Source organism: Coloeus monedula, assembly GCF_965178545.1.
Source record: "Coloeus monedula genome assembly, chromosome: 7".
NCBI classification, from domain to species: Eukaryota; Metazoa; Chordata; class Aves; order Passeriformes; family Corvidae; genus Coloeus; species Coloeus monedula.
In genome coordinates, this window is record NC_138787.1 from 24508303 (window position 1) to 24533367 (window position 25065).

Sequence of the window (25065 nt, forward strand, 5' to 3'; positions counted from 1 at the left end):
GGGAGGTGGCTCCATCTGCAGGACAAGTACCAGGCCGGGAGAGCCGGTGCGGGGGATCCCCGCCGCCCCCGCCCGCCGCTCTGTATGCGGGGCACAGCGCTGGGGGACAGCGGACAAGGACATCGGCTCCTCCGGCCCCACCCGCGCCGTTCCCGGGATGCGCGCATGGGGAAATGGGGAAATGGTGCCCTCTCCAGCACCCCTGCACCCCCAGTGCCTCCCGCGCCCGGTGGTCCCTCCGATGCCCCTGCACCCCCCCGAGCACCGAGCACCCACTGCCCCTGCACCCCTTAAGGGCTCTCATCAAGGTACACCCAGCGCCTGGGCATCCCCCGCCCCCGAAGGCGACCCTCACCCTTCTCCGCAACCCTGCAGCCAGTGCTGCCACCCGCACCCCAGGGCAACCCACGCCCTAAGATCCCGAGAATGCCCCACCGCGCCAGCAGCCGCCGAGCCGGCGGGTCGGACCCCGGTGGCGGCGGGAGGCGGAGGCGGGGCCGGGACGGGCTCCACCCCGGCCCCCGGCCCCCGGCCCACATAGGCCGGCCGGGAGGGCCCCTTGCCCCCGAGCCTGCGCCGTCTCGGGGGCCTACGGAGGATCCCAGCGGTCGGAGGAGAGCGTGGGGCAGGAGCTGCGGGTGGATAGTTGGAAAGGGGGTGCCTGGCTACCGGCCCCGTCCCATCCCGGGCGGCGGGATGCTACGGCAACGTTGCGGGCAGCTCCTGGCCCGGCTGGAGCACGGGCTGCAGCTCCTGGAGCTCGGCGGCAGCGTGGAGGAAGGTGGGTGTGTGCAGCCCCTCGGCCCGGGGCACACCGGCACCCTCGTCTCTGCCGCCGCCGTGGTCTGGGGAAGCTGGGGGCTGGCCCCCCATCCCGGCTGACCACCCACTGCTGTTGTCCCCAGACTACATCCGGATCGCTCGGTGCTTTGAGGCGACGCGCCAGAGATGCTGCCGGCTGGAGCAGGATGGGCGTCGTGCCCGCGAGCAGCTGGCCCGTGTGGAGGCCGAGCGGGCAACACTAGAGGTGAAGCTCAAGCACGCCCGAAACCAAGTGGAGGTGGAGATGAAGAAGCGGCACCGGGCAGAGGCTGAGCTGGAAAAGCAGGTGAGGGGGCTGGCCGCAGGGGTGCCCTGCGGGGCTGGCTGCGGGGACCTCAGCCTGCTCACCACCACCCTGTTTAACTTGCAGGAGCGCAAACTTCAGCTGGTCCTTGAGTTGCTGATGCGGGAGCCATGGGGCAACGAGGCACTGAGCAGGGAGCAGTGCTCTGTTCTCAGTGCCCTGACTGGCCGGCGCCTTGGGGCAGCCTTGGCACCCGTCAGGAGGTGAGCAGGGATGGTGGTCCTCACCGCAGCCCCTCGGGCAGCCCTGGGGTCGGCTGTACCCCTCTCCCCCTCAGCACTGCTGGGCTTGAGGGGCTGGCTGGGCAAGGTGGTGCTTGGGCTCTGCAGAGGCATCAGCTGTGGGCTCCCAGGAGCAGCTGCACGAATAGGTGCTGGCTGGAGGGGAATTGCTCCAGCTGAGCTCACTCTGCAGGTCATCTGCAGTGGACGAGTCGTGCCAGTCCCTCCTGTCCCACTCGGATATCAGCTATGACCGCACTGAAGATGACGTGGTAAGAAGTGTTCTGCTGTGAGTCTCAGGGTTCACCCCAGCAGTGAGGGGGTGGTTTTGCCCCACTTCTGCAGTGGCACAGCCACTTTGTATATCCATGGTTGGGGGGACGCCTGCTATCAGAGCTGGAGATTAATTTTGGGGATGCCCCTGGCGTGATGCAGCCCCGGACTCCCTGCTGCCTTTCAGGATGTTGATATGACGGTGGTGCGGACCCTGAAGCGCAAAGTTACGGAGAGACAGGTATGAGGAAATGCTGGGATGCAGCAGTTTTGGGGGCTGGTGTTCAGGTGGAGTCTGTGCACCTGTGTGGGTGAGGATCCCCCAGCTCTGATCACACTCCTGCAATGTGCCCTTTGAGTGCCTCTGCCCACCCAGGTCCCAGTGTGCAGCCCAGGCTGGGGTGCTGGCCCTGTGCTATGCAAGGTGAGGACACCCAGATACTTCTCCATCCCAGCACAGGATGCTGCAAGGAGCCTGGCAGGGAATTTAATTTATTGATGCTGGGCTGGGAGCATCGTCTCTCGGCAAACCTCCCACGATCAATAGAAACTCCATTACGCTCCAGCGTGGCCCAGCTGGGCTCCTCAATAATTCATCCCCATGTGCGGGCATCCCGCACCCTGCTCTGCTTGCACCTCTGCATTGCAGGCCTGACCTGGCTTCCCCCAGCCCCAGGGGTGGCTCTGACCCAGTGGGGAAGCCTGGGTCTCCATGATGCCTGGTGTGGGGCACGCAATGCTGAGGTGTAGGGTGAGACTGGGACTTCTGATTGGGCTGAGGCCACTTGGCTTGGGTACCCCGGGGTGTGGGGAAAAGTTGGGGAGGGGGGGGGTCTCTGCCTGCTCTTTACAGTATCTTCTGTTTCCAGCGTGTGTCCCTGGCCCCTCAGGTTGGCCCTGTGGTGATGGCAAAGAGGCACCGTTCTTCTGTGGTAGCCCACAATGCCGTGAGTAGAGACCCCAGCATGCCCTGGGCAGGGATGGGGTGGATGGGCTTTCCCCGTGCCAGAAGGCAATGCTGCAGCCCTCAGTCCTGTGGATGCTGTGGGGACAGTGCTCAGCTGTCTCCTCTGGGTGCCTGTGTCCTTCAGCCTGTATCACCTTGGTCCCAGTGGGGACAGCATCCCTGGCTACGCTGGACCACTGCCCTGAAACCTGTATTCCCCCTGTAACCATGGTGGCAGCATCCCTGGCTGTGCAGGACCAGAGGGGTGGGGATCAGGTGGAGCAGAGATCAAGTGGGAGATGTTGGAGAACTCTGGGGCTGCAGACACTCAATACCTCATTGGTCTCCCATTTTGACAGGTGAGTGTCCCCTCTATGCCCCCTCCTGCTGAGGTCCCAGGCTCTGCTGACAGCCTCCTGCCTGCTGTTCTCGTGCCACAACGCCGCTCTCGCCAGGGACATCGTGTCTCCACACGTGCAGGTCACAGAGAGGGCTGAGAAGGGGGTTGATGGATGGTATAGGACCAACCTCAAGGTGCTGCTGTCACAGGGGAGGGAGGGGATCTGTTGGGGGATGCTTGTCTCCACCATGGTGGTGCTGGGGCTCTCTGGATGTGCCAAATGCCACTGTCTCATGCAGAGATTCTCTGGGAGGTGGGAAGCCTCCCCACGTCCTAACTGGTATTTGGGGTGGCTTGCCTTTCAGGTCTCCCTCCACTGCCTCCTGCCTCTGCAGAGCTGACCACGGTGTGGGGCACCAATGAAGATCTGGGCTGCCATGCTGCGGGGCAGGAGAGCCACACTGAGGGCAGCTCTGTGGGGCAGCCAGAACCAGCCCCCTTCCCCTCACCTCCACAGAGCCTCCCACCAGTCCAGCACAAGTTCACCTCCAAAACAGTGGGTGACCTAGCCTCTCTCTCCTCTGGGGAGGTGGGCAGGGGAGAGAGCCATGGGGTGGGGGGCAAGGCTGTCCTTCATCCCCCAATGCCTTAGCTCTGCCTGCAGGGGGAATGGATAGAGACAGTGGGACCTGGCTGGGAGAAGATAAAGAAGTGGTACTGGGTATCTGCAAGAAGGGGGAGGCCCTGATTCTGTTCCCTGTCTCCAGGTGATCCGCCCTGAGCCATGTGGTGTCTGTGGTTCCCGCATCCGCTTTGGGAAGACTGCCATCAAGTGCTGCCAGTGCCAGCTGCTGCTGCACACCAAGTGCCGGGAGCAGTGCCCCAGCCTCTGTGTACCCAGGCCTCACCACCATGCCTGGCCCCGTGAGGTGAGGGGGGCACAGCAGTACTTGGTCTCCTCTCCATGTCCCCATGAGGCTTTGGGGCTACTGGCCCTAGGATGCTGGGCCTCTGCCCACCCTGGCTGCAGGGCTGTGTGGTGGGCACAGCACAAGTTGGCATTGTTCTCCCCAGGGTGTGCTGGCTGACTTTGTGCCCTCCACGCCGCCCCTGGTGCCCACGCTGGTGGTGCAGTGTGTGACCGAGGTGGAGACACGAGGCTTGACAGAGGTAGGGGCCAGGATGGTGAGGCGGCAATGCTGTGGTTCCCACGGGGCTGAGCCCCTTTCCCTGTGCTCCAGACAGGCCTGTACCGGGTGCCAGGCGCAGAGCAGCTGGTGCGGGAGTGGAAGCGGAAGCTGCTGAGGGCTGGGGGCGTGCTGCCTGCCCTCAGCAGTGTGACTGACATCCATGTGGTGTGTGGGGTGCTCAAGGACTTTCTGCGGGGGCTCAAGGAACCATTGGTCACCTTCAGCCTCCACCCTGCCTTCCTGAGGGCTGCCGGTGAGCAGGAGTCCCAAGGTGAGGGAGGGGGAAGGGATTGCTTCTCCCCTAACACTGCTGCCTGGTGCTGCCACAGACATCCCCGATGACACTGCCAGTGACACAGCCCTACGCCATGTGGTGAGCAAGCTGCCCCCAGCCAACAGGGACACCCTGGCTTTCCTCATGCTGCACCTGTTCAGGTGAGTGGCTCCTCCTGGCACGGGTCTGTCCCCATCTCCTGACTCTCTGCCCTCACCCAGGCTTTGTGCCCTAGAGCAGGAAAGCTGCGGATGAGGAGCCCCTGGGCTGGACAGCATGCTCACATCCTCTGTCCCCCCTTGCAGGGTGTCGCAGAGCCCCGACTGCAAGATGGATGTGCTCAACCTGTCCCGCGTGTTTGGCCCTACGCTGGTGGGACACAGCTCAGCCAACCCCACACCGCTCGCCATCATGGAGGACACGCCACGACAGTGCAAGGTGAGGGGTCTCTGAGGTGTGGGGTGTAATCTGGGCACTGCCAATGTCCCCATCTTCCACCTCTCTCTGCCCAGGTGGTGGCTCGTCTCCTTTCACTGCCACCCAGCTTCTGGAGAGGCTTTGTGGGGACAGAGCAGGAGAACCTGGTGCCAATACCAGCCCCGAGGCGTGAATGTGGTGAGGACAGGAGCCCTAGCCTCCACCCACCCTGGCCTTTGGCTTCTTTGGTCCCGGTTGTCCATGACCGGGGTGAGAGAGCTGTCCCCACTCTGTCCTGCAGAACCGTTCTTCCAGCCCATTGCCTCCCCGGAGCCCAAGCCAGGCCAGCTGAGCCCAGCTGGCACCTGCTGCCTCCCCAGCACCCTGCGGAGCTGCGTGGGCACGGCCACCCGGCCCCCGTGAGTGCTGTTGGGTGTGGGTGGGGGCCCAGGGGAGCTCGCTTTGTACCCCTGACTCATCTCTCCCCACGCAGGCAGGGGCCGGCCCCGAGGAAGGTGGGCCGGTTCTTCCCTTCTCCTGTGTAGCCTGCAGCAGTGGCTCCCTTGAGACACGGAGCCAGCACTGGAGGGAGGAGTGAGGACTGCGGGACCAGGCAGCTGCCTGTGGGGTGACAGTGTCGAGCTCAAAGCTCTGCTCTGCTTCCCTGGGGACTGGGGAGCAGAGCTGGCTCTGTCCAGCTGCGGTGGCAGGGATACTGCCCTAATGCTGTACTTTGAATCAGGTTTGTATTAAATGTTTGCAGCAAAACACACCTGGCTGTGGCTGCTGTCTGTCCTGCCCTGCTACTGCCAGGGGTTGGGGCACACCGGAGCCTGGCTGGGCAGCAGACAAGAGCTGAGCAATGCTCCACAGAACCTCTGCTTTGGGAGGGCAGGCAGACCCTTCCCACCCAAGGTGAAGCCCTCTTCTCCTGCTCTGGAGCCCCGGCTGTGGGAGGCCCCTCTTTGAGCCCAGATGCTGGCCTCAAGTAATTGGAGCTGTTTCTGCTCAGGGCAGGACAACCTTAAAGTGTTTCCAGACTTCCTGGCACCTCAGTGGAGGCCTCTTTAACTCCTTCCTCCCCTCCAGCCCGGGCAGTGCTAGAGGCGCACAAAGCACAAGCAGGGCTGAGATTACAGCTCTTTCCCTCCAAGAGGGGGAAGCAGGATCATGCTGTAATGAAGCAAGGTCCCAGGAAAGGCTCGTCCCCAGATAACTCTGCAGAAGGGGCAACCAGTGCAGAAGGACCTTAGGGAAAAGAGGCATTACACAACAGGGATGAGAACTGCCCCATGGCCACATCAAGCAGCCAATAAACCTTTGTCCCTACTAAAAGCCAGACCAGATGGGGCACGAGAGAAAATTCATGTGCAATCCTGAAAGTAAGTACTTTGGCTCAGTTTTCCCCAGCGCAGGAGCGTACACCAGAGGGCAAGGAAATTAACACATCCAAGGCAGAGGCAAAACTGAAGGAGTTTAATGTGCTTAAAGCTAGGGAACAGCTAATCCCCGCCCAGGACCACAGGAGAACTGGCACAGGGCTGGGAGCAAGGATTTACTCCAAATCCATCAAACTGGGATGGTACTGGATGGATGGAGAATACCTAATGCAGTGCCTTGCTGAAGGTGAGAGGCATGATGGGGCCATTGGTGGAGTGTAGGGCTTTAGCACAGTTTAAAACCAGGGAAGTAAAAGGATAAAGAGCAGCGTTGGTTACTGTAGACAATCTGTACCAGGCTCAGGAGGAAACTGTCTTCCATAAAATCAGGTTTTTGAGGCAAAGTGAGGTGCTAGATCTCTGCCACTTGCACACACATTAAGTTGATTGCTCTGGTGCCCAGTGGATGTGGCTGGTGACAGGGGGAGACATGCAGTGAGCCCCCCCAAGCTGCAGCCGTGCTGGTGTGAAGGAGGCTGTTGGCCCACCAGGGTAGCAGAGGCACGCTGCTCTCACTCTGAGCCCTGCCTAGGCAGCAGGCACAGGTCTCCACCTGACAGGAGCAGGCTTGGTAGGGCTGGTAGATCTCCTGGCTTGCACTGAGCCCATGGGGCAGAGGTGGTACTGGGGGAAGGGGTGTTCTTGCAGCTCCCTCCAGGGCCAGCAGGCTGCTAGTCCAACCCAGCCCTCATGTGTCTGCCAGTGCCCTTAGGACAGCCTGGCACTGCTGTTTTCCCAGCAGTAGGCAGGAGCCCAGCTCAGGCTGTTGCAATCATGCTGAAATCAGGAGCCTCAGATTACTCCTGTGGGGTGAGCTGCCTACACATGACAAGCACATTCAAAGCTCCCAGGTCTTGGAGATGGGCCAAGACCTTCCAGGGAGTTGCAGACAGCAAATGGTACAGGGAGAGACTGGTGAGGAAAGGCAAGGTGGTGCTGGTAGTGCCCTTTGGTGGAGAAACACAACTTAAGTTGGACCTAAGACAGTGCAGGCAGCAAGTGCTCCCTGCATATGCACACAGTCTGGTGCCAGGGCCATGTACTGTCCCCAAAGCCATCACCCTGGCCCAGGGCTGGTCCCTGGGCCGCAAGAGAAGCAGCATGCAAGGCTGATGCTCATCAGCTTTAATGTCTGTCTGGAGCAGTAGTCAGGCACTTGCAGAGCTCCTGGCCTGCACCTACCCCACTGGGGGTGCTGGGAACCTCCCAGAATGTGAGGCCTCAGTGCAGGCTCTTGTTGTGGGGCACAGCAGGGAGAGGGTGGCTGGTGCTGCCTGTGACTCAAAGGATAATCTGGTTTTTGTAGCTGCGGCTCAGCTCCTTATGTGGAAGGACAATGGAGTTGAGAATAACGACCTCAGCAGGAATGGTGACGCTGCAGCCTGAGGGGAGAATGCAAAGGGTTTAGCTAGAGGGAAGAAGCTGCCTCACTGAGCAGGGCCAGGGCCATTCCATGCAGCAAAAACATACCCAGGATTGTGATGGATGGTGTGAGGCGCCCATCCCGGAAAAGGGTCTCGCTGTCGATCTTGGCATAGGGATCGTTGGGGTTGGGGTCGCTCGGTGTTCCTTCGACCCGGGCCCAGCGCCCAATTGTGCTGTCCCAGCCCACGATGGTATTGAGGACACAGGTGTGGTCCTGGTGTGAAGGAGAGGGGAATGCAGGGTGCTGCTGCCTCCCTGCTGACCTACTCCCTCAGCCCATACTTACATGGAGTGAGGCGCCGTGCAGGACGATGGACTCTCGCACACGCACACCAGCGCCCACTGTCACACCCTCCCCAATGGAGACGTTGGGGCCCAACTGTGAGGAGAGAGGGAGGTGATGAGGACAAGGAGGACAGCAGTGCCTTCAGCACCCCGAGCGTGTCCCTGCCCCAGGGCCTCCCCAGCCTGCACTCACCACTGCAGTGCTGTCGATGGAGGCTGTTGGGTGGATGTACACATTCCCTGCAACACAAAGCAGTGGATTCAGGGGAGGGAGCTCACAGGAGCACCTGCCTCTCCGATAAGGGGAGGTCCCACTGCCTCCCTAGGCAGCCCCAAAAGCATTAGGGTATCAGAAGGGTACCTCGGATGACAGGGCCTCCAGGTTTGTTCTGGGCCAGTCTCTCTGGGTGGCTTTTGCTGTACTGGTTCAGGTAAAGGCGGCTGGCATAGATAGCAGAGCTGGAGGAGGAAAAGCAGAAGATTGTTATTTTCACTCTGGCACTACCAGGGCAGAGGAGGATCCAAAATCAGCACCACCCACCCACCCCCAGGGCTCTGCCTGAGCACTCTCCACTCCCATCCCTGGTACAGATCACTTGATGCTCTTGTTGCACCAACTCCAGCTCCAGCCCTTACCCAGCTGACTTGATCTGGCTCCAGAAGCCATCAGTTTTGTAGACATAGAGTTTGCCACTCCCAGCCAGGGCTGTGAAAACGTCCTGCTCTAGCCGGATCACTTCTGCACGCTGCCAGCCATTGGAGCTTTCTTCTCTGCAAGCAAGAGTCCTGTCAGACACCCACCCCAGCCACGGCCTCAGCCAAGGACCCCAGCAGACCTACGCTCCCCAAATGCAGGGGCTCTGACAATCCCAGATTCCTACCTAGCCATGCACTTCTCCCCAAAAGTGGGGACAGCGCCAGCTGTCAGACTAGGTTGGGACAGCCCCACTGAGGCCCAGAGCAGCAGAGGGACAGGGCTCTGCCAGCCAAAATAAGCTCTGAGCCTGAAGCTGATGGTGCAAGAGCCCCACCTAGTCCAGGTGGGTGTATGATCCTGTCCCCAGTCCAGAGCCTGCACAGCCCAATTTTAGTTTGGGTGGTGGCAGAGATGTGAGGTGAGAGGCTGGCTGGTGCAAAGAGCTGGAGAGGGGAGCAGAGCATTCCCAGGTGAAAGGCTAGCTCAGCCTCTTGTCCAGAGCTGAATGAGAATGGGGTGGGAAGAGAGGAAGGGAGAGGGAAAGTCTCAAGCTGACCAGGAGCAGAGCAGAGGAAACAGCAGCCTGAAGAAGGGAGGGAAAGCATGCATTACCACTAGGACCAATCCAGCCCAGAGAGCAGCCAGTGCAGACACAGAGGGAGACTTACCCAAGGTAAGGACAGCTGGTGCAGGACCAGGAAACAAGTGAGTGATGGCAGAGAAGGAGAAAAGATAGAGAAAGAATGGAGGATGAGCGTGCTGCTGCAGCCCCGGGAAGCAGGAAGGGTGGGAGGGACACTGAGCACAGTGAGGCACTCACAGTGCTAGCTCCTGCTGGTTCCTCTGGAAGACCTCGCCAATGTGCTGGAAGATGGCAGGTGTGAAGAGGTAGATGCCACAGTTAATGATCTCACTGACAAACGTGCTGGGCTTCTCCACATAGTGCTGAACCTGGAGGTGAGGGAAGAGACACGAATCCCAAGGTGCAGCCCCTCCACCCAGCATCACACCCTCTCTGGCATGCTGGGAACAAACACCCAGGCAGGCAACACAGCACCTGCTGCCCACGCTGTGCTTGACTCCCCAAGGCCCTCCAGTACCTCCTGCGTGCCTGCATTTGCCACGATACAGCCATAATTCAGTGCCTGTGTCCTGTTGGCCTAAGAAACAAGGACAGTGTTAGCAATGGTGGAGCAGTAGGCACAGGGAGGCAGAGCAGATGAAACCCGGACCTCACAGTCTGGGACCCACCCACCAAAGGAGCTGCTGGCTTCTAAGCCCATGGCAGAGCACTGCAGCTCTTCTGCTCCCCAGCACTGCCACTCACTGTGGTACCCAGAATGACAAAGCTGTGCATGTCCCCGTGCTGCTGCTGAAACTCCAGCATCTCCTGTAAGGGGAACTCGGAGCACACGTCTGCGTTGAGGACAAAGAAGGCCTCAGCACCACCTGACAGGATCTGGTCTCGGAAGTGATAGATGCCACCACCCGTGCCCAGGGCTGCATACTCCTGAAGATACCTACAAGCCAAGCAGAGAAAAGGGAGGGCTTAGGGAAGCAGGTGCCTAGTGGCACCAATGGGCAGGAGGGCTGGGAAGGGTTGGGAGGGACTGGAGAGACATAATCCTGCCATGCAGTGATAGGGTTCATGTGGGCATTGCACAGAAGAAGGAGACTGTGGCAGCTTAGAGCTGCACTAGAGAGGCATCTCTGGAGCAGGAACCACCCAGGGCAGGGGCCAAGGCAAAGGAAAGGTGGCAGAACTAATGGAGGAGCTTGGCTGTACCCATCCACGGTGGGACAGAGTCCAGCTGCCCAGTGCCAGAGTGCTGACTGGGGGCTACCAGCCTGAAGAAGGCAGGCGAGGGGCTGAGCCAGGCTATGCCACTGTGTGTGCCCCAGGGGTGTGAGAGCTCCTGCCCACCTGATGGGAATCTTGAACTCCTGCTGCGCCGATACGAGAAAGCGGCAGAGGGCCTCGTTGGGCTGGTAGAAACCCATCAGCAGGATCTCCTTCATGCCGGGCACCTGGCGGGGGACGGAGGAAGGCAGCAGAAAGGAAAGGGATGGCACTTCGCCATTGGCTCCACGGCCCCAGCCCCAGCCTCCCGGCCTCCCGTACCTTGGCGCAGGCCTCGATGTGATGCTGCACCATGGGCACCCCGGCCACGGGGAAGAGCGGCTTAGGCACCTCGAAGGACAGCGGCCGGAACCGGGTCCCTGTGGAGCAAAGCGGGGTCTGCGGGGCACTGCGCCGGCGGGACACCCCGCGGGCCCGGCGCACTTACCCTTCTGCGGGCCCCCGATGAGGATGACGGCCTTGAGCGGCATCGCAGCTCAGCTCCGCTCCGGCGGTCCCGCACCGAACCCCGGCTCCGCAACCCAGCCCCGCACCCCGGCCCGGCCCCGCCGCCGCTTCCGCGCACGTGGCTGTGACACGTCAGCGCCGCGCCGGGCCTGCTGCCGGCGCCGCCTTCCGCCACCAGGGGGCGCCGCGGGCCCCGGGCGGCCCCTGAAGCTGAGGGTGGCGGTTGTGGCCGTGTGGGCGGCGATGGTCAGCGCGGGTGTGAGGTGGTCAGCGCGGGTGTGAGGTGGTCAGCGCGGGGGGGCGGCTGTGGCCATATGCGTGTGCGATGGTCCAGATGGGTGTGCGGGGGGCGGCCGTGGGTCTGCGCAGGGCAGCGTGAGCGTGCAGGGGAGGTGCTGTGGCTGTGTGCGTGCCCCAGCGCTTCGGTGCGCAATGCGGGGACACCGTGGGCTCTGACACGCCCTTGGACACACGGGCGTGCGACAGGCACAGGTTTGTAAGCACGTGTGTGTGTGTCGGGAAGTGTGCGACTGCCCGCAGGCACCAGGCTGTGCGCGTGTGCCCGTGCCCACAGCGGCAGGCACGGCACCGAGGGGCTGGTGGGTGCAGCCAGGGCAGCTGGGGGGGCCGGCGGGCTGTAACCGGAGCGGTCCCTGCTGGCACGGCCCGGCCTCATATGGGTAGCGGATATTTATAGCCAGGCATCAGGTCCCTCACCGGCACCTGCCATGCCCGCAGCAGGAGCCCTTCCCTGCTGTCGTGCTGTCCCAGCCACCATCGGGCCCTCTGGCACTCCGTATTTTCACTCCATGACATGAGGGCCATGTGAATCAGCCCCGCTGCGCTCGCGCCAGTGCTTCACAGCTTCTCTGCCTTTTTCACTAGATTTCCAACATGGAAGCCCAGCCTCACATGGAACCCTTTCTGGACTCGGGTCCCTAGGTTTTGGGGCAAGGACCCTCCCGAGATACCAGGGGCTGCACTTCACACTCATGCAATCCCCTCCCAGCAAGGCACTGAAACGAGGGACTGCTCAGGGTCTTTATTGCTGCTCTGGCATGTTGCTTGCTCCAAACCATGGGGACATTGGCAACTCCGGAGCCCGGCAGAGAGGAGGGGACAGGGATGGGGACAGGAATGAGCAGACGCCTTCTCCGCAAAGTCAATAAATAAAGCCCTATCACTACAGCAGCATGAGGAAGGTGAGTGCCCAGCCGCTGCTCCTGTCCCCCTGCTCAGGGCACTGCGCATTGTGCCACCAGCCAGGGAGGGCTGAGGAGGGGGCACAGGGCAGGGCAAGGCACCTCAGGGTCAGGTGGGAGGTGTGAGGGGTCTGGGGACAGGCAGGCAGGCTGGTGGTGGGGTACAGGGCAAGGTCCGGAGCTGGGTGGGCAGAGCATGAGCAGCATGGGCCTGAGCAGACACAGGAGGTGTGCGTGGCACCTGGGTGCCCCCCTGTGAAAACGGGGTGCCTGCCAGTCCCCCACCCTGGCATGGGGCACAGCCGACAGCCCCAGGAAAGGCACCGGCATTGGTCCTGGACCCACAAGCCCACTTGCCAGGACCAGGGCTGGGAGGAGCGGAAGGTGGGGGCTGGCAGCCCCCGCTCCCAGCTGTAAGGACTGGGGCTGTGCCGGCTGGCAGGGGATTGTGAGCAGGCCCCTCTCTGCAGGAACCACTGGAACAACCTCAGTCTTCTGGTGCTGGTGTGCAAACCAGGGGGAGCACAGGGACTGCCACACCGTGGCCAGGGGCAGCTGCAGGCTGCAGTGTAAGGCACACGGCTGATGGGACCTGCGTGGCCAGGGCTTGCCGGGAAACTGCCAGCTCTCACCCTCCCACCCGGGGCTTCCCTTGTCCCACTGTCTGCATCCCATTCTCCCCCAGACTCTCTGCCACATTCTCTGTTCCTTGCAGCAAGGCTTCCCACCACCCTCCTGCTGCCAGACCCCACTGCTGGTCTGGCGGCAGCAGCCCCTCCTCTCCATCGGCACTGCCAAAATGACACTGCTGGCCACCATCATCCCTGACAGCAGCACATGAGGTCCATGGACTCATCCTGGTGCATCCCGGCTCCTCTTCAGCCGCCCCGTACCGTGCCCCATGGAATGTTCCTCTGGCTCCCCGGCCCCTCATGGCCGTGGCCAGGCCACCAGTTACTGTGGCCCTGGTGGCTGGCCACCCTGGTAAGAGCGGAGTAAGACCTTGTGCTTTGTGACAGCCTCGCCGCGGCGCCGCTGGTGATCCACCAGGAATTCCTTGAGGCGGTTGGTGGTGAAAGTCAGGGTCTGGCGGCGCAGCTTCATCAGGTAGGCATCCTGGAGCCAGGCATTGGCAAAGCAGTCCTTCACCGTGGGGCGGCTCCTGGGGCAGAGCCAGCTCTGTATCAGGGACTGCCCTGGGGGTGCCCACTGCTGCTCCACCCCCCAAACCCAGCCACCACCCCTGCCCTGCAAGATGCTGGGGATCCCAGCCCTCTCCAAGAGCAGGGCTCTGGACTCAGGAGATGCCAGACCTCTCCAGAAGCAGGGATGGACTCCAGGTTCCCACTGATGGTATCTGGAGGGGTCCCATGTGGCAGGGAGCTGGCTCAGTCATAGGCACAGTCTGGGGCCATGTGTCCTCCCTGACTGGGTTGGGCACTCACCAGGGGTGGACAGTGAGGACCTTCCGGATGAAGAGGGCAGCAGTCTGCGAGACGTTGGGGTACAGCTTGAAGGCATCAAAGCGCCCTGCCAGGATGCGGTTCTCCGTCTCGATGGGGTCCAGTTCGAAGAATGGTGACCGCCCACTGAGCCTGTGGTGGAGGGGGTGGATGGGCTGGGGGGACAGCAGTGGGAGGGCACTGCTGTCCGCCTTCCCACCCATCCCTGGTTTGAACAGCTGCAGCTGCCCAGGGTGTTTTCATCCTCATGTCCAGCTGGGAAGGGTCTGCCAGGCTACAGCATCCCTCAGCCCACCATCAATTTGGTGTTCTCCATGGCACTGAGCCCTGAGTGGGGCTGACAACACTTCAAGGTTCTCATCCCCCTGACCCCTTCTCTTACATGATGTAGGTGAGGACGCCAACGCCCCAGACATCTGCTGCGGAGCCCACTGGGTCCCCCTTCACCACCTCTGGCGCTGTGGGCAGGGGAGCAGGTCTGTCATATACACAGAGACACCAGCCCCAGCATCTGCTGTAGCCCCAGCACCCACAGCATCCACAGCATCCATAGTTGCCCCAGCACCCACAGAAGTCCCAGATCCCCAGCACCCCCAGCATCCACAGTATCCCCAACACCCATAGCAGCCAAGCACCCACAGCACTCCACTACTGCACCCTCCAGCACCCCTCCCTGACATTGCAGCACCCTGACAGAGCCCAGCACGTCCAAGGATATCCCAACTGCCCCACAATACCCAAACTCTCCCACTTACCCCAGTGATGCTATAGAAATTCTCAGCAGACACCCCCACCACCCCAAAGCCCTCCCACCTTCCCCAAGAACACCGTTCCTCTCCATTCCCAAGCCCCCCAGAGCATAGACATACATGCACACCTTTAGGGAATAAGCATTCCCCAGTTCTGTCCCTGTCCCCTTCCCCATGCCACTGCACCCCTGATGCCCCACTCACACATGTACTCCAGGGTGCCGGCACGCCGTCCCAGCTGCCTCAACACAAGGGGGTTGTAGGTCTGGGCACTGCCAAAATCGATGATCTTGAGGGCATTTGTGCCTGAGACGATGATGTTGTCTGGTTTGATGTCGAGGTGCACAATGCGGCGGCCATGCAGGTACTCAAGGCCCTGCAGGAGCTGCAGTACGTAGCTCACCACGTCATCCTCCGAGTAGCGAAACCTGGGGGCAAGTGGCATCAGCAGGCAGCCCCATACCAGCAACTGTCCCCGGTGGCCCTGTGCCCGCCTGTACCTGTCCACAATACTGTAGAGAATCTCCTTGCCAGCACAGTTCTCGCAGATGAGCACCAGGTAGCGGGGAGTGATGTATGCCTCATGCAGGGCCATGATGCGCTCATGGTGCAGCGCCTTGAGGATCTCATACTCCTGCAGCACACTCTGCTTCCGTTCTGCCTCGTAGGGCACAATCTTGGCCATGAAGTGCTTCCCTGTGGCATTCTCCTTGCACAGCCGGATCACCCCAAAACGGCCTCTGCGGCATAGGGCAGGATTCAGCATCCCTGGTGCGGGGTGCTGCAAGAACACCCCTGGCAAAGCATCTTGTCCCACCACTACTCACCTTGCTTTCTCATCCAAGAAGGTATATGGCTTCTGGGGGACACCTTGTCGCAGTGCTGTGCTGTCTTTTCCCCCTCGGACCTCACTGGCAGCTGGGGGCTCTTTGGAGGATGGGGGAGTGGTGGTGGGTTCCAGAACAGGGGGTGATGTGGGGGGCATGGAGATAAAGGAGGTGACCATGTAGGGAGGCATCTTCCGTGCAGGTGTGGTGTTTGGGGTGGGGGCTGAGCTAGGCGTGGTTGACACTGGGGAAATGGTGGGGGACTTGGAAGGAGACAGAGCCTGGGGCAGGGGAGAAGTGTCCATGGGGGGCACAGGGGAGCCATGAGGGGGGGTGTCTGTGTGAGGAGAGGCAACAGTCTGAGGGGGGGTGAACATCAGCTCAGGGGGCATGTAGACAGTGATGTTGGGTGGAAGCTCAGGATCTGGTGGCATGCCCTCTTCATGGGGTGCAGGGGGTGGAAGGACCCCTGGGAGGGCACCCTCCTGTTCTGCTCCAGCTGCCTTCTGTACCACTCCCTTGTGCTTGCGTGGCGGTGTGGTGGGAGGGGCCCCTGTGGCCACTGGCTCCAGCTGCTCCTCGGCTGTCTGGGTTGACCGGCTGGAGGCCACCTTCTCAGGAATGGGGACAGCAACATCCTTGGCTGGGGCAGCTCGGGCATCTGCAGGGAGCAAAGAGAGGTGTGAGCCAGGTGGGGGTAAGTTAGGAGTGGAGTCTAAGTGGCACCTCATTTCCCAAAGCCCTGGGGGGAAGATGCCCTGCGACTCAAGGATCCCCAAAGCACCCAAGAAGCCACAGGTGGCCCCATGGCTGCCCCACGCCCATGGGACGGGGCTTGCTCACCTGCTGCCTCAAGATGCACCTTTACTGAGGGGTTGCTGTAGGGTCCCTGGCCAGCCTTGTTGACACAGGCCACACGAAACTTGGCAGTGCTCCCGGGAGGTAGCTCAGTCACATTGAAGTAACAGTCAGCGATGCCAGTGCTGACAATCTTCCACTCATGCTCCCCTGCCAGAGCAGAAGTAAGGTAAGGCGAGGGCAGACCAGGGACAGGGGCAGCCCGCTCCCCTGTCCTTGATTCTGCCAAGCCACAGGGGACAGCCAGGACATTGACACTTTTGTCCTGGCTAGGTGTCCCTCTGTGAGCCCGTATTCCTGGCTGTGGCTCCCAGGGGATGTGAGGCAGCACCACATACCATCCAGTCTGCGCTCCAGTGTGTAGGTGCAGGGGGCTTTGCTCTCAGCAGGCTTCCACAGCACCAGCACCGTGTTCTTGTACTTCTGGGGGATCTCCGGGGTGCCTGGCCGCCCAGGGAGCCCTGCAAGGGTACAGACAGGGTGGGCTGGGTGTCCAGCCAGGGGCAGGGCAGAGCTGCTGCAATGAGAGGGCATAACAACACATGGGCTCAGAGATGCTGGAAATGCTCATGCAAAACCAGCCTGTCCTCTTTCAAAAGCCCCAGTCTCTTGCAGATGTAGAGAGCAGTACTCCAGTGACCTGCACCAACTCGTCCCCAGCCACGTGCCCAACTTGTGCTCTTTCTGTCTCCTGAGGTCTCCCCAGCCTCCTTACGTGCCACAGCCAGTGTGCAGGAGCTGATGGCTGTGCCCAGGATGTTGGCGGCTGCACACTCGTACAGCCCTGCATCCTTCCTGGAGACCTTGGCGATGGTGAGCATCTGACGTCCATCCTTGCAGGAGACGACGTTCAGCCCACTGTCCGGCTGCAGGGACCTCTTGTCTGTCGGGAGAACAGAGGAGAGGGATGATACAGTGCCCTGCCAGAGCCCACCCACTGAGGCAGTGCAAGCAGCCCCCCACCTTTCATCCAGAGGATCCGTGGGGCTGGGCTGCCAGCAGGAAGGCAACAGAGGGTCAGCGCCTCGCCCTCCAGCAGCACCTGGTCCTTCAGCTTGATGTGGAAAATAGGGGGGAAATCTGGAAAGCAGCGTGGGGGATTAGGCTGCGGTGGGGATACACACCGCACCGACCATCCCGTCCTGCGGCTGCACTTACCCGATTCACTGGGTGTGTGTGGCCGGCCGGCGGCGAGGCCCTCCTCCTGCAGAAGGCTGGAGGGGATGCTGGGCTGTGAGGCCATCTTCTCCTTCTTGCCCCGGGAGAGCCCCCAGCGCTCCCAGCGGGACCTTTTCTGGCTGTCACCCCCACCTGTGGGCACCCAGGGCAGCTGAGAGCGGGGCCAGGCCATGGCGGCCACGCCTGTCGTGCCCACAGCGACTGGGCCATGGGTTGCCAGCAGGAGTCCCCCGCAGGTTCCCCCCTCATCGCTCACCTTTGACGGAGGCAGAGGAGCCTGTGCTGACCTCGGAGCGCAGGGACTCAGAGGAGGGGGCGGGCCCTGGTCGCAAGCTCTCCCCCTCGGAGCTGGTGCGACGGAGTTCCCGGGGTCCCTCGCCGTCCGGCCGCTCATCCGACACGCTGCGTAGCCGCGCCGAGACCCGCTCCATTGTGGCACTGATTTTCCTCCGCACGGCCACCACCGGTGACTCGCTCTCCCCACCACCCCCTGGCTCTGACTTGAGGCTCTCTGAGTCCCTCCGCTCCCTGGAGCTGGCCAGAGCCATGCTCCAGGAGAAGCGGCGTCCACCAGATGGGGTCTCACTGCCTCCGTCCTCCCCCATGCTCTTCTTCCTCTCAGCAGGCGGGGTCCGCTTGAGGAGTATGGACATCCTCCGGAAGAAGCCCCCATCCTTCTCCACCTCATGCAGGTCCTGCACTGACTTGGACTTGGCTGCCAGCCCGGTGGGCCGGTCCTTGCGCAGCTCCAGGGGCACGCCGGCTGGTGTAGGACGGTAGATGCCCTCGTCAGAGACTGGGGGGCCAGCCAGGTGCCGATCCTCGGAGCGGGAGCGGGTGAGGAGCTTCAGCCCCCGGGTGAGGGATGATTCACGGCCCCGCTTGAACTTGGCCTCAAAGACCTCCTCCGAATCGATGTCCTGGATGACCAGGGAGCTGGAGGAGCCGGTGGGCTTCACCTCCCTTCTTGATGCTGGTGCTGGTGTAGGGGGCTTTGCAGGGCTGGCTGGTGGTGTCTCCTTGACATTTGGTGGGGGCTCATTGGTGGTTGGTGGGGGCTCCTGGGTGGCTGGCTCCCCACCTGGCATGGCTCCCATGGCTTGCATCATCTTGGCATAGGAAGACTTTATGTGGGTTTGGGGGCCAAGGGTTGTGGGCTGTGGTGGGGTGGGAGCTCCTGTCCTGGCAGCCCCGTCCCCACTGGGTCCAGCAGCCTTGGTGGGTGTCTTCTCTTCCTGTCCCCTGTCCATGGGCTTCTTCCCTGTGGTGGTGGCAGCCTTGCCGGACCCAGGCAGGCCACGTTCCTCAGGGACACGCCTCCTCCCTGAGGCAGCCTTTGCAGGGGGGGCCTGGGGAACAGTGATATCTGCTGGAGAGGGTGTTGGTGTGCTTGGGGTGTCTGGTGGCATTGTGGGCCGAGCATCAGAGAGGGCAGAGAGAGAGGGGGACTCCTTGAGCCGTTGGGCCTCCAGGCAGGCCACTGGGATCTCCAGGGGTGCACCAGAGCGTCGATGCCGGACAACAGGCTCAGCGTCCCCATGGCTGAAGGAGCTGCTCTTCTGCAGCCGGCACTCAGTGGGGAGGAGGCGCGGTGAGGTGGCTTCACTGGAGGCTGCCCGCACCAGCCGTGGCACCGCTGGTGCCTCCAGCCGGGCCGACCGTGAGACTTTCTTGTCGGGACTGACCCCAAGGGTCTCCAGGAGGGGACCCCGCAGACCGCTGACCTTGCTGTCCCCAGAGCTGCCCCGCAGAAGCCGCTGGCGCATCAGCTCCAGGCGCTGGGCATGATCATCCTCCCCCCAGGCCACCTTCCGCCTTGGCAGCTCCATGGAGGCTGCCTTGGCCAGGGCCCGGCGGGGGTCCCGGACCACCTCAGCCCCCTCCTCAGTCCTCGGGAGCTGTTGGACCAGCAGGGCGCTGTCAGCAGAGCCACCCCTCTTCAGCTCTCCTCGACGGGCGCTCCCTGGGGACTCCAGGCTGGAACCCTTCCTCATGGCTTTGCGAGGATACTCTGGCCGCTTCTGGGCTTCAGGGGCTTCCTCATCAGAGGAGCCAGGTGCCTCCACCTCTGCGCATGGTCGCCGTGGCCCAGCACCCCTTGGGCGCTTCCCCAGGGCCACCCCTGGCTTCCCTGTGCCCTGGCTCTGCCACTCCATGGCCAAGACATCCCCCTCTGGCTGCAGCCCTTCGGATGTCCCAATGGTCTCATCATCTGTGGGGATCTCATTGAGTGACATGCGAGAGCCAGAGAACTCCACCTGGTGAGGCATGGGGATGAAGGGCAGCTCATCCAGGTCATCTGAGTCCGAGGAGGATGACAGTGCTGGTGACTCCTTGAGGTGCCGGGGCACAGCGATGGAAAGGTGGTTGGACGTGTCCTCCAGCAGCTCTGGGATCGGCCGCAGCACCATGTTGCACTTGTAGCTGATCTGCGAGCGCTGCAGCCGGCAGAGAGGGCTGGATCAGGCCCAGGTGCATGGCATGGCATCATCCTGCCATTACACATCCCCCCATCCTGCCCAAGACACAATCCCACCTGCCCTCTCCCTCCCCAGCCCCTGCCTTCACCTGCCATTTCCGACGGGAGATGAAGAGCTTGAGGTGGTCAGTGCTGATGACCTTCCCTTTGGCCAGCGTCTGTGGGGTGAGGGGACAATGGTGTCCCTGGGAGCCTGCAGCAGGCTCAGGGAACCCCGTGGCCTCTTGGTGTTGGGTCCGTGCCCAGGCTCACCTTGAACCAGGGATGCTCCAGGGTCTGTTCTGCATTGGGTCTCCTGTGAACCGACACCATTGGGTGAGAACCACCCAGGCTCAGGGGCTTTGGCCAGGGGAAGAAGGGCAGGAGATTCTGGCTGCTCATGATGCACTCCGGCAGAGCCATGCAGCCAGCCTGCCCTTGGGCACCCCAATGCACAGGGATCCCTGCCCTCCCTTGAGCACAAAGCTCATGCTGAAGGGGCAGGGGATTGGGAAGGGGACCCTGCAGCACTCACAGTTTGTCATTGACCAGCACTTTGATGACAAAGCCCTTGGCTTCCCGGGTGAGCCCCTGGAACATCCTCTCCTCAAAGGCCACATTGTAGTTGCGGATGTTCATCAGCGTTGTCTTGTCATTCTCCCCCACAAAGGGGGAGATCCCTGTCAGGCTGCCAAGGAGGAGACACTGTCACTGGGCCATGGGGCCATGGGAAACAGCATGGCAAGTATAGGGAACTGAGGACAGGACCCCAGACCCCATCTTTGAGGTCATGGGGCCATGGGAAACAGCATGGCAAGTACAGGAGACTGAGGACAGGACCTCAGACCTCAGCCCTGCCGCCATGGGGAGGGCAGAGGTAGGAGCAGCTGGGAAGGAGGCTGAGTCTGTAAGGAGTCATGTGCATGGTCACAGCCTCAGCTCTGGAACTGGTGAGGGGATGGAAAGAGTGTCCCTCCTGTGAAGACACACCAGGGCACTTACCAGAGGTATGCGATAACCCCCACAGGCCTGCAGAGAGGAGAGCACAGTTACTGCACATCACAAGCCCTCCAGGGTGCCCAGTCTCTCCTGGCATAGCAGGGAGCTCATCGACCACCCAAGGGCTACCCTTACCAGATGTCAGTGACGCTGGAGACAGGGGTCTGGTTGACAATCTCAGGGCCCACAAACTCAGGGGTGCCATACTTGCAGTACTGTGGCTCCTCAGATGTCAGCTCTTGCGCGTTGCCAAAGTCACAGATCCGGATCTGCTCGCTGCTCAAATCTGCCATCAGGAGGTTTTCTGGCTACAGGACAGTGCAGAGCAGAGGGAAGCTTGGCAGGAGGCAGGGGCTTTCCCCAGGGAATGAATGTTCCCTGTCAGCAGGACCACTCCCCATCCAGTGCACCAGGAGCAGGAGGCACCGGGCAGGAATCTGTAAAGACCCGCACTCACTTTGATGTCCAGGTGCAGGACACTGTGCTGGTGCAGGTAGCAGATCCCTTCCAGGACCTGCCGCATGTACGACCGGACCTGCAAGAGTCAAAGTGAGGAGAGTGGGCACCCCAAGCATGGGTCAACTGTACACTGGCCCTTGTGCAGAGGAGGATGTGGGCTGTGGCCCCCTTAGTGGCCTGATACAGTGAGCACTACACATCTCTAGGCTGGGACAGACCCCACTGGCCCCAGGATTGCTCCCTTCCACATCACTTCGCTCCCACAGCGTTCGCTCACCTCCGACTCGCACACTGAGGGCTTCCTCACCATTCTGTCCAGCAGCTCTTCTTCAGAGCAGCTGGGCCCCAGTCAAGGAGCATAGAAATTCCATGCTCCATTGTGCCCCACACCCAGCTCCTCTCCACCCACTCTGCCCACCCATTCCCCCCAAAAGCCTCCCCTCCTCCCCTGTGCTGTGCACTCGTGGAGTAGTGCCCAGAGGATACAGCTCCATGACCACGATGACAGCATTCTTCTTCTCAAAGGCATCATGGAAGAAGACGATGCGCTCGTGGTCCAGCTGAGAGAGAATGTGCAGCTCCCGCCGTGCTGACTGCTTGGCCTTGGTCCTCCCAGGGATGAACTTGGCAGCAAAGTCCAGCCGGGTGCTCTTCTCTGTTACCCTCCGCAGATAGGAGAAAGCCCCCCTGCAATTCAGCAGTGGGGGTAAGGGAGGATAAGAAGGTGGGTGAGCAGGAGACCCCCCCCCCTTCCTTGAGCAGCTGGCACAGGCACCCACTCTGCAGGGAGCTGCCTGCTGCCTCATCAGCTCTCTGCGACCATCCACTGAGAGACCCCCAAGCCTGGCTTTTCTCTGACCACCCCAGCTCCCCACCCTAAGCTGGCACAGGAGCATCCGCTGACAGCTGAGAGAAGCCCCAGCACACCAGCATCTGGCATATAATGGAACTCAGTCACCCATGCTGGAGCCCCAGCTCCAACAGCTGGCTCCAGCACCCCACTCCCTGCAGGGCCCAGGATGCCCCATCTGGCCAGTGGCCACCTACCTCCCAATCTCCTCATGCACATCGTAGTAATCTGTCAGGCGTCGTGCTTTGTTCAGTGCATCCTCCTCCATGGTGGCATCAGCAGTGGGCTGGGCTGGGAGAAGGAAAGGGGTGGCAGGGGGCAAGCCAGACACATAGGCTCTGCCCTCAGGGGCTGGGGAGCCAATCAGCCATACCTGCCCGCACGACCAGCTCTGCTTTGCAGGAGACCTCCCCAGCCAGGTTCTTGGCTGTGCAGGTGTAGACGCCACTGTCAGGCTCGGCAGCACCCAGCACCACCAGCGAGCACTCACTATCCTCATATACGAAGCTCAGATGGCTGCTCTCCTCCAGCAGCTCCCCATCCTGGGGGTGGCAGGGAAGTTGGGGGTGTCCTGTCTCATCCCTGACCAATTCCCACCACCCTTACCCCATGGATAGGGCATGGGACACATCCTTGATCACCAGTGCAGCAACCCAGGCGAGGCAGTGAAGTGTGCGGGTCTGGTGGGAATATGGTTGAGGATGGGGTTGGGGGTTCCCAGCTCACCTTGTACCACATGATGGCTGGCAGCGGTTTCCCCTCCACCACCACAGCGAATCGCGGTGTCTCCCCTTCCTGGGCATCGATGTCCTCCATGATGGACTCAAAACGTGGTGCCTCTGCCAAGAGACGGGGCATGGGGCACCTTGGCGTAGTGTCACCTCCCTGCCACTGGCACAGGGTGTACAGCTGCAAGGCACTGCAAGTAGGGGTAGGGGCATGAAGTGACATGGGGCAGTGCCACTCCAATGCACATGGAAGTGGGACACCTGTACAGGGCAGACCACCAACGGCATGTCTGCAGCAGCATTTGGCAGTTCTCCATTGGAGTGGGGCACTGTGGGGCAGTGTCACTTACAGCACACAGGATGGAGCATGTTACATATGGATGTGGGATACTGTGGGGCATTGTGGAGGTGTCCCCTGTGGTTCATGGCTATAGGGCACTGGGAGCAGTGCCTCCCAATTATACTCAGGGATATGACACCCTGCAGCAGTGCCACCCATGGCATATTGCTGAGGGACACCATGCACAGTCATGGGACACATGGGACACCTCTGCCCAGGTCAGACATGGGTATGGGACACCGGGCAGCAGTGCCAATGCATGGTTCCTGGTTTTTCATCCCCATGATTTCCACCCTGTAGAGCGGCATCCCCACAACATATGGGTGTGAAGCACTGAGGAGCAGTGTCATGCTATGGGGCAGTGCCCCCATGGCACATGGGCATGGGGCACCACGGAGCAATGTCACCCTCCAGTGTAATGCTCCCCCCACCATATGGGCTTGGAGCACCATAGAGTGATGCCACCCCCCAACAAAGGGACATGGGCTTGGAGCACCATAGAGTGATGCCACCCTCCAGCAGAGGGACACGGTCCCTAGTGCAGGGGCACCTACCTGCCAGGCGGAGGCGGAGGGTGCAGTGGGCAGTGCCGTGGCAGTTGCTCACCTCACAGGCCAGCAGCCCCACAGCCCCCCGGCCCACACACAGCAGCCGCAGGCAGTGCTGGTCATCGTCTGGCATCATCATCTCACACGTGCCCTCCAGTTCCCCCAGCACCTGCCCACCCCTGCAGGCAGACCAACTGTCACATCACAGCTCCATGGGCAGACCCACTGCCCCATTGATAGATCCCACCCCACAGCCCCATGACCACCTCCTCACCTACAGTCAGGGGCCCACCCCGCAGCCCCTGCAAAGTGCTCACACCCTGTTGCTAGCTCTGCCTCCTCAATGGCTCTTGCCCCTTAATACCCCACAGAAAGCACCCTATGACCTGCCCCCCCAACTCTTCAGAGCCCTGGACTTCACCATTGTGTGCACCTGCAGACCAGTCCCAGGGAAGGAGCCCCACGCACACACACGGTGGGCTAGATGAAGAGGTGGTGTGGAAGTCCTTCTTTATGCATCCTGTGGGGTGATGCTAGGCACAGGGCAGGCAATAGGCACAGTGCCACATCCTACCTCTTCCAGGTGACGGTGGCCTCCACATGATTGATGGTGATGGTGATGGAGGCTGGCTGGCCTTCTACCACATACACCACATCTGGCTTGTCCAGGATGACTGGGGCCTCCTCCAGGTAGGGACCTGCCAAATGCATTGTCACCAATCTCTCCCCATTCCATGCCACCCAGCCCTGGGCAGCTTACCACCTGACAAGGGACAGAGACCTTGACCCCAACTGCCCACTCCCTCCCCACTGCCCTTCTCACCCCGGTCCAGGAGCTGCACAGGCCCCACAGGTGGGGAAGGCTTGCTGTTGGTCTTGGGAGTGGCAGTGATGACACGGAAGAGGTACTGGGCACCCTTGGTCAGCCTGTGCACTGTGTAGGTGGTGTCCCGCACACCGGTCACCAGCACCACCCACTGCATCGTGCCCAGCACTTGCATTTGCACCACATAGGTCACCGAGTTGGGGTCTGCAAGGGGAGAGGGTCAGTGCAGAGCCCCTGGCATGGGGCTACCCCATGCACCCCATCATGGCATTGCCCACCCCTTGCCATCTTCCTGCCCATACCCTGCCCCCTCACCTATGGCAGTGTCCAGCCACTTGGGCTTGTTCCACGTCAGCGTGATGGCTCTGCCGGTCACCGAGGCCACAGTGGGGGGCCCGTCTGGGGGTGTTGGCACCACATCTGCATGGGGAGGTGGGCCAGGATGTAAGCATGGCCACTCCCCCAGCTCATCAGGGCATCTGCCTCAAGCTGTGGGAGATACTGGCTGAGGGGATAGATGAGGCCAGCAATTCTTTCTGGTTTCCTGGTAGGGGCTTAGCCTGCCAGCCCCTGTGAGACTGGCACTGCCAGCAAGCTTTGTGCAGGACCTAGTGGTCCAGGGATGGGTCCTGACCCCA

The 25065-nt window shown here is 61.5% G+C and overlaps 3 protein-coding genes across 6 annotated transcripts in view; 1 reads left to right on the forward strand and 2 right to left on the reverse strand.

Moving 5' to 3' along the window:
• Window positions 1-696: 696 nt before the first annotated feature.
• LOC309575128 (rac GTPase-activating protein 1-like) lies at window positions 697-5332 on the forward strand (the record flags this gene model as incomplete). Its single annotated transcript, XM_082285377.1, has 16 exons — window positions 697-781; window positions 906-1108; window positions 1193-1329; window positions 1541-1619; window positions 1808-1861; window positions 2490-2567; window positions 2926-3046; window positions 3272-3462; window positions 3674-3835; window positions 3981-4076; window positions 4148-4349; window positions 4426-4531; window positions 4676-4808; window positions 4883-4985; window positions 5089-5206; window positions 5281-5332. The coding sequence occupies 16 exons, from the start codon at window positions 697-699 to the stop codon at window positions 5330-5332; spliced, it is 1920 nt and encodes a 639-aa protein (XP_082141503.1).
• Window positions 5333-6323: 991 nt separating this feature from the next.
• GMPPA (GDP-mannose pyrophosphorylase A) lies at window positions 6324-11037 on the reverse strand. Of its 3 annotated transcripts, XM_082285565.1 has the most exons (13): window positions 10922-11037; window positions 10756-10853; window positions 10558-10661; window positions 9961-10153; window positions 9734-9793; window positions 9454-9584; window positions 9302-9316; window positions 8573-8707; window positions 8298-8395; window positions 8130-8176; window positions 7938-8030; window positions 7697-7865; window positions 6324-7608 (listed from the first exon to the last, which is right to left on the reverse strand). In XM_082285565.1, the coding sequence occupies exons 1-13, from the start codon at window positions 10962-10964 to the stop codon at window positions 7508-7510; spliced, it is 1287 nt and encodes a 428-aa protein (XP_082141691.1). In that variant the 5' UTR covers window positions 10965-11037; the 3' UTR covers window positions 6324-7507. The 3 variants fall into 3 exon arrangements, with proteins under 3 accessions (XP_082141691.1, XP_082141692.1, XP_082141690.1); XM_082285566.1 differs by lacking the exon at window positions 9302-9316; XM_082285564.1 differs by lacking the exon at window positions 9302-9316 and having other exon boundaries at window positions 8573-8722.
• Window positions 11038-11968: 931 nt separating this feature from the next.
• Window positions 11969-25065, reverse strand: part of SPEG (striated muscle enriched protein kinase) — a 38954-nt gene continuing 25857 nt past the window's right edge. For both annotated transcript variants that reach the window (XM_082285292.1, XM_082285291.1), the window contains exons 15-41: window positions 24743-24847; window positions 24425-24631; window positions 24176-24299; window positions 23608-23780; window positions 22712-22824; window positions 22359-22527; window positions 22183-22276; window positions 21622-21822; window positions 21413-21473; window positions 21134-21211; window positions 20812-20984; window positions 20680-20706; window positions 20213-20365; window positions 19951-19993; window positions 19788-19856; window positions 17476-19657; window positions 17199-17351; window positions 17004-17120; window positions 16756-16923; window positions 16379-16501; window positions 16026-16190; window positions 15183-15843; window positions 14856-15095; window positions 14560-14783; window positions 13989-14064; window positions 13589-13738; window positions 11969-13305 (exon numbers count right to left, since the gene is read on the reverse strand). In XM_082285292.1, coding sequence (XP_082141418.1) covers window positions 13098-13305; window positions 13589-13738; window positions 13989-14064; window positions 14560-14783; window positions 14856-15095; window positions 15183-15843; window positions 16026-16190; window positions 16379-16501; window positions 16756-16923; window positions 17004-17120; window positions 17199-17351; window positions 17476-19657; window positions 19788-19856; window positions 19951-19993; window positions 20213-20365; window positions 20680-20706; window positions 20812-20984; window positions 21134-21211; window positions 21413-21473; window positions 21622-21822; window positions 22183-22276; window positions 22359-22527; window positions 22712-22824; window positions 23608-23780; window positions 24176-24299; window positions 24425-24631; window positions 24743-24847 — 6257 coding nt within the window. In that variant the 3' untranslated portion in view covers window positions 11969-13097. The remainder of the gene's footprint in view (window positions 13306-13588; window positions 13739-13988; window positions 14065-14559; window positions 14784-14855; window positions 15096-15182; window positions 15844-16025; window positions 16191-16378; window positions 16502-16755; window positions 16924-17003; window positions 17121-17198; window positions 17352-17475; window positions 19658-19787; window positions 19857-19950; window positions 19994-20212; window positions 20366-20679; window positions 20707-20811; window positions 20985-21133; window positions 21212-21412; window positions 21474-21621; window positions 21823-22182; window positions 22277-22358; window positions 22528-22711; window positions 22825-23607; window positions 23781-24175; window positions 24300-24424; window positions 24632-24742; window positions 24848-25065) is intronic.

What these genes read in the sequence shown, in the direction of transcription:
- GMPPA (XM_082285564.1), bottom strand. Translation starts at nt 10,964, where the DNA reads ATGCCGCTCAAGGCCGTCATCCTCATCGGGGGCCCGCAGAAGG. An exon ending in TGGAGGCCCTGTCATCCGAG is followed by an intron (nt 8,177 to 8,297) that starts GTACCCTTCTGA and finishes TTTGTGTTGCAG; the next exon opens with GGAATGTGTACATCCACCCA. An exon ending in ACCATCCATCACAATCCTGG is followed by an intron (nt 7,609 to 7,696) that starts GTATGTTTTTGC and finishes TTCTCCCCTCAG; the next exon opens with GCTGCAGCGTCACCATTCCT.